This window comes from Buceros rhinoceros, unplaced genomic scaffold (genome assembly GCF_000710305.1).
Source record: "Buceros rhinoceros silvestris isolate BGI_N320 unplaced genomic scaffold, ASM71030v1 scaffold11880, whole genome shotgun sequence".
Taxonomy (NCBI): Eukaryota; Metazoa; Chordata; class Aves; order Bucerotiformes; family Bucerotidae; genus Buceros; species Buceros rhinoceros.
The window spans coordinates 10557-17757 of NW_010390200.1; the positions used below are offsets into that span (position 1 = coordinate 10557).

At 43.1% G+C, this 7201-nt stretch overlaps 1 protein-coding gene across 1 annotated transcript in view; it reads right to left on the reverse strand.

The window, feature by feature from the left end:
* PRPF18 (pre-mRNA processing factor 18) overlaps positions 1-7189 on the reverse strand; it is a 14022-nt gene extending 6833 nt beyond the window's left edge. The window contains exons 1-5 of the mRNA XM_010136887.1: positions 7124-7189; positions 6973-6999; positions 4140-4244; positions 2333-2446; positions 488-634 (exon numbers count right to left, since the gene is read on the reverse strand). Coding sequence (XP_010135189.1) covers positions 488-634; positions 2333-2446; positions 4140-4160 — 282 coding nt within the window. The 5' untranslated portion in view covers positions 4161-4244; positions 6973-6999; positions 7124-7189. The remainder of the gene's footprint in view (positions 1-487; positions 635-2332; positions 2447-4139; positions 4245-6972; positions 7000-7123) is intronic.
* Positions 7190-7201: the final 12 nt, after the last annotated feature.

The window sequence follows — 7201 nt, forward strand, 5'->3', positions numbered from 1 at the left end:
CCTTTTTTTTTTTTTTTTTTGTCCTGGATGTTTTTATATCAAACATTCTGTGTGTCTATTTGCTGGAGCCCATTTTTCTTGTATAGGGAAAATTCATCAGTACTAAGATTACCACCCTCTCACATACTCGTTGGAAAGGCTTTAGAATTCATGACCAGGTACAACATTTTTATCAAATTCTCCACTTCCAAACCCCTGCAGAGGGAATACCAACTGTATCACTTCCCTCGCGGGCAACTCCTGCCCCTTGTTTGATGAGATGTTGTAAACAAAGACCACTTGAGCTCCCATATGGCTACTGTGGGCACCCGTAGTGCAACTCAAGGCTTAGAAACCTGAATTTCCTAACAGAGCCTATTTAAGGATACTACAGAATGCCTGTGTTAGATGTTGAAAACAAGATAACTTTGTCTGAACAACTCTGAAGCTTTCTCACAACGTTATCCTACATCAAAAATCCCTGAACTAAAATCTACCCATCACTTACTTCTAGCTCTTCAATAGTAGTATTCTCCTCGTGGACTTTCAAGTCATTCTGTGAGTCATCCTCTCCTGCTTCTTGGCCACCTACAATTTCATTCAGATACTGCTGGTCGATCTTATCCAAAGCAGCCTTCAGGTCATTTCTCAGGCCCTAGAAAAGGTAAGAAACAACTGATTTACAAAAAAATCCTCAGGTAAATAAAAGCACTTCAGTATTGTCACTGTGAGCATCCAACTTCTGTTTAAGAACAGCCAGATTCTGTAAAAACACACCGAAGGGTTTAGCTTTGTTGTCTGAAATGAAACTGAACGCAAAGAGCAGTTTCTGGATTGCTTCAGCTCTTAACAAAAAGCAGGTGCGTGGCCTTCTGCCGTGGTCACACCTACGAAGAAGACTTTTGACTGTATTTTCACCAGAGGAGCATGGAGGACTGAGGCAACTGCTAGGACTTCAGGACATTTTCTACCATCAATGCACTGAGCCATGCCAAGACAAACAGAAAACGGACCATAACCATCATCAGCTCTCCAAGTCTTCACATCTGCCCCGAACAAAGCTGTAAATAAGGTGACACTGCTTCAGCACTCCCACATAAAACAATTCTGTAGTCTCCCTTTATTACCAATGATTTAAACACACCAGAACGTTTTACACAGATTGTGTTTAAAATCCCCTACTCTAGAACGGGTGATTAAAAAAAATTGTATCCGTTTTAAATAAAATTGAGAGCTGCTTTTAAACAGATCAAGGAAGTCAACTTAGTCACGGCTAGAGGCCTTGCATTCTTATCTTGAGACATAAAACATAAAGCTCTGTAAAGGAGACTGACATTTCTTACTCTACAATAAACTCAGCCGCTCTACTGGGAACAGATATGCACAGTTATTTCCCCTCTTCCATCATTGTACTTGACTGTCTGGAACGTTTCTATTAATCATTTAGCAGTTTAAAAATGTCTGAACCACCAACTGGCTATAGTGACTGTCTACATTTTAAGCAACACGAGTGACTGAAACACAACACAAAAATCCAACACGATCCCATTTATGAGCTCGTCATTTCCTAAAACTCCTACTACTGTCGTTGACATCACTGCAGGGGGAGTTTCTGTGGGCAGAATTTTTTTAAAAAAGACATTTAGGTCTGTTTGTAACAGGAAAAAGTTTTCCTCTTCTGGGCAGACCCAGCAAAGATATTTCAAGAAATTCAGTTTGCCACAAATTCGGGAAGAAAATCCAAATCGTCACTCTCTTAGCTGGGCTGCAAATTTGGTGAACAGCTAAACAAACCCCAACAGCATCTCCTCACTTAACTGATTCATCACTTTTGTCTGAAGAATTGATCAACTATCTCTTAATTTTTTTAACTGATGGCTACTTTAGAGGGAAGGGGGAAAAAAGAAGTTTCCCTAACAAGTTACAGGTCTGGATTCAAGGGATTTGAAAAGCCGTTTACACACCCAGCAGACAGGATGAGGTCCTCCTCTTACTGACCCGTCCCTTGGCAGAGACGTGTGTTACAGCAAACACAGGACGGTGCTAACAGTGAGTGTCTGCTGGGCTGGCTGGAGAGCGGGGACCAGCATGGGCTGGGGCACCGCAGCCGCCTGGAGGGCCCTTTTCCGACTGAAAACATTTCTAGGGGTGAACTGCCTATGTCAGGAACTGTAACAGTCCACAAACCTGTGACACCGAACAGACTTTCTCAGGTAATAAAGGAGAGGAACAGGTATTTCTCCTTGCTCTGTACTACCCCTCCCTCCTGAAAATTAATAGTTATGGAGCTGATCTTCGGTTAACTTTTAAAGCGTTATCCCACCGCAAATCAGTAACCAACAGCCAGTCTTACCTTGTTCACTTCAGGTGCAAGAATTTCTATCTTCCTCAGGCGCTGAAATGCATCATAATCTGTTTCTCCAAACAGTCTGATGGGCTCCCCTCTCTCTCGTAACCTCCTGATAACCTGAAAAGAATCAAAGCACTCCCTTACGCAAGCTCATAAAGGAAGCAAAATAAAATCCAGAAGGAGGGATTTATTTACTTTGCTTAGAATAACAAGCTGAGCTGGACTGGAGAGGAAATGGCAGTATTTTAAGCAGCAGAAAAATGTTCCGGACACTTTACAATCTAAATATAAAATTCCCACGGCATTTCAGTGAAAGGTCGCTCCAAGTATTACCAACCTACAGGCTGCATAAAGCCCCAAGCTGCTTGGTACAGCCTAACATCTTCCTGCTCTGACTTGTTCAAACAAATACACAAAAATCATCCCTCTTGCACAGCTTAAAAACTATTTTCAAAGTCACAAAGGAACTTGATGATAATCTCACGCACCTCCTTGTCCAGAGCAATAAAAATACTCCCTAACTTGGCTGCAGGTTGTCCCAGTGCATCTGCAAGACCAGTTTGCTGAAAAGTCTCATCCTTAAGCTTTTGGCAAGTGTTAGGTCGCATAATCTAATGTGATTGTTACTTTAAAACTAGATATAAGGGAGGTGTAGCTCCCTTCCCTCAGTGATTTGCAAAGTCATGGGCAGAGCCAAAAACTGAACTTCATTCTCCCAATTCCTTATCTCATATATTGCTTCTGCATCGCTTTACACTGACCATTATTCATGTAGTGTACCCGACAAGAGGCTTACTGCTATAGGAATCACCACACAATGCTCTGGTGATCGAGAGAAGGGCTTACACTTCATTTCACGCCACCCCTTCTTCATACCAACAGACTGGCTAGTCAACAAGAAACTAAAGTAACTGAGACAATCATTCATTTACTCAGTTCAAGTGTCTTGCCATATGGCAAGATGGCAAACTTCTGACTTGCAAATGTATCACAAAACCCGGGTGGACACAGTGCTGACACAGCAGCACCTAAAACTCAAGCAAAATATGCACCCCTGTAGATCAACAGCCGTGAGACAGGGCGCGTTACAGAGGACATACAGCCCAAACCTCAAACACGAAACCAACAGCCCACATCGCAAGTCTCTTGTCATACACTCCTGTAAAAAACAGTATCTTGCAAAATCAGGGAGCCGTGTGACATCCTTGGATGAGCTCAGCTGCAAATTTCAGTATTTCCAAGATTAGGATTTATTCTGTACTTCTGAACTTCCTGCTTCGGGGTATAGATCTGCTTGTGAACTCACAATCACGGGGGTATTTTTATCCTTAGGAAGGACAACGAACACAACGGCTGCTCTGGCTTCAGGACTTACTCTTCTAAAAATCAAGGTGGAATGCCAGAACTTGGTTTCTAAACTTGGGTTCAGACCAATGAGCTACAAAGAGAAGAAGCTGGGGGAAAAAAGCCTTGGAAAAAAACCGGCACAGTCTTTAGTGTTACCCAAGGGTAACACTGATACTTAGGGAACTGTTCTAGAGGTCATCTAGAACATTTACTGAGAACTGTAAAACATTACAGCGTGTCCGTGTAAACCCATGCGACAAAGAGGCTCTGCCCGCCCATGCATTCAGCTAGACAGCGGATCCCTGATGAGCGAAGATGATCACCGCTGACTGTAAAAGCGGAGGGGTCTTATTTTACACAACCGCCATAAGGAGTCCCCTTCACTAGAGAAAACAGCCCCACAGGAAACTGCAGGTGCATTTGCTGTAAGCTCCAGGAGTCAGTTAATGATGACTGATTTTACCTCCTGTCTGGAAAGGGTCATTGGTAACTTTTCTTCTGCCAGTTCGAGTTCCAGCACTGGATTTGATGAAGTCAGCGGTTTCTCCTCCTCCTCTTGCTGCTGTACCTACATTCAACAGACACAGTTACTAATGTGCCGGTGGAAAGAAACCCCTACGCTGACAGCGATGTAAAGGTACAGGAATCTAGAACACAGACTAATATGACATTACAAACTTTAAATTTTGTAGGTTTTATTGTCTAGAACTGAATTTCACAGACCGATAAAAGCTTTTAAAAGTACCGTATTTAACTAACAGTTCTGCACGTGGCAGGAAGCAAACGGAGAGGACGGTTGCTAAAGTTTGGCAATCGCTTTAGCAGACAGATGTCAGCACTGGTGCCAAAAATAGCAAATCCACCCACTGCCTGTCGATTCCTGCCCCTGCTCTATCCTTCCACCCATGCAAAAGCAGCTGTATCGCCATGTGATGAACCAGATGGGGAAAATGATTCAAACAGGAAACCCTCTGGCGAACACAAAGAAAGGTGCTCTTAAGGTCCACTTAACTTAACCTCCTGCTCCAGCTCACCAGGCACAGCACATGCATGGGCACGGGGGCAGAAATGAAAACCCAGGGGCAGAGCAGGGCTGCTTCTTTTGGTGGCAGCGTCACCTTAAAACGTTTATTAGCTACAGCTTCAGTGAGCTGGGTACAACTAGCAGCGATCCATGGCCTCTGCTGGGTTTTGAGTGGCGCTTGTTTAAGGTACCACATCTTTCTAACAAGCTCGCCATAGTTTCTAGAACTCTTCTTAGGGATAGGATCTCATTAACGGCTCCTCTTAATCTAAAAGAAGGTCCCTGAATCAAACGGAGCTCTCCTTCTTCGTTACTCGGTATTTTAATAATGCAAAACAACTCTTTGATCAAAGTACTTTGAGACAGCAGTCATGTAACTACAGTTCTCTTTATAAGCTCAAATTCGACACTTCTGACAGCATGAGCAGATTGCTGTTGGTGAGATCCCTACAATAAGGAAACATTTCCAGTACTCACTCTCATCTTGTTTTTTCCTAGATTCTTTACCAGAATTTATTTCCTTTCCATAGCTGCTAAAAGGGAAACGCTCCACTCAGCCCTACAGCACCCTGTGCACAGGCAGTACTTTGTCATTTCCAGGCTGTGTTCGGGTTGATCAGTGTGATTAATGTACTAGACAGATTTTTTTCAAGAAGTTTTTTTGGTCTCTCAGGCCAATGTGCTGGTCTTGCACGCCGGTGTCACTACATCTCCCCATGGATGTAGGGATCCACCCCTGTGGCTCCCAGCTACAGGATTCAGCCACAAACCCGTATCGAGTGCTACAGTGGCCAAGGCAGACATCAGTCCTACAACCAACAGTGTTTGGAACGAGCAAGGGAAGGACAATCACATCATTGCTTAACACATAAAGGGAAGGGAAACATAAAACTTCCATCGATGCAGGAAAGGGGGACAGAAAACATGGGAAAACTTTGTAAAAAACAAATAGTATCTAGCTATAACAAAATACACTCCCATGGCAGAAGGATACGTACAAATTTTAACTTACAAACATTCTTGAAAGCATAAAGAGACAGCAGCACTGGGGGAAAAGATTTGATCCGCTCTGTCAGCTTGACTCCCAAGTTACAAGCAGTATCTTTACCACAGTTACTTTGGTTTCAGTGCTTTCTTTTGCCAGCAAGTCAAATTATTACAACTTACTAAGCCTGAGCAAAGCGGAAACACACGTGAATTTAAAAAGAAATCAGTCTATACTCTACATCTTATTAGTGTAGTAAGATCAAATGCAGAAATCTGGGAGGCTCTAAAAAGGTACTAAATTTGAAGAAGCAACTTATTTTAAAACCGGTTTCAGGGTTATATGTCAAACCCAAACCGTGCAGCAGCAGCACAGATAGCGGCATTTTAACACCACGTAAGGTTCTGAAGAATTCGAGCTGCGGCTCGAAAGGCACCACACAGTCACTCCCACTCAGAAGAGCGACAGGGATTCACAGAACACTTTCTCAAGTCTACATGCTGCACGTTCCAAGAATCATTTTGGCACTGATGTTCAAATATTCCACAGACAGATAGAGGTTTCAGAATAAGTTACTAACTGGGTAAAGCTCAGTTGAAAACAAAGCTCCTGTTTGTGCCCAGTAACAGCAAACAAGGTTCGGAGCCCCTCTCCTCCACGAGGCAGAGCACGGCCCGTCCATCCCACACACAAACGATCAGGCAGGCAGGCAGACACACAGACGTGTACAAGAACAGAACATTCTTCCCATTCCAGCACACTGTTGCCCTGACACCGTTACAGGGCACGAACAGCCTTCCAGATCACTCATTTGTTGCAAAGCACGCCCTGGGTTACCAACCGTTATCTAACACTTTGCCAGCAAGAAGACAAAAGCTGTTGTTGCACTCGTTCAGCGCTGGATGGTTGATGGCCAAACCCCAAACACAAACAGATCCACTCTGAAAGCTGGCAGATCTTTTGAATGTGCACCCAAACCACACTGATTTCTTTTGGACGTTTTGACAAGACCGTGAAAATTTGCTGAATGGATGAAATTATCCAAACATATCCTTTTTTTTTCCCAGTAAGGGTGGGGGGAAGGTGGCTGTATCAGATCCAGAGTTCATGCCTAACAGCACAATTTTAAAAGAAAGGAAGACAAGCTTTGATCCCAAGCCACTTCATGCTCTCCACAAAAAAAAAAAAAAAATAAAACAAATAAAAGCCAAACCATAACACAAACTTAAGTAGCTGTATATCATGCATATCTTTTCCTGCATTGAAAATGGTTTTGGAAACTCATACCTCTCCAGGTGGCTTCTCACTTACAGGCTAACGAATAACATCAACAGATTGAACAAAGAACAACATTATCATTAACAACGTTTATACTGTTGATAATAAAATGCAGATTTCAAAGTACACATACGAATTCCTGGGAGAACAACGGCCGTACCTTGTAGCCACATCTCTGGAAGTAAGCCTCCTCCTCTTTTTTAGCTAACTCACTGCGTTTGAAATATGTCTTCTTTAC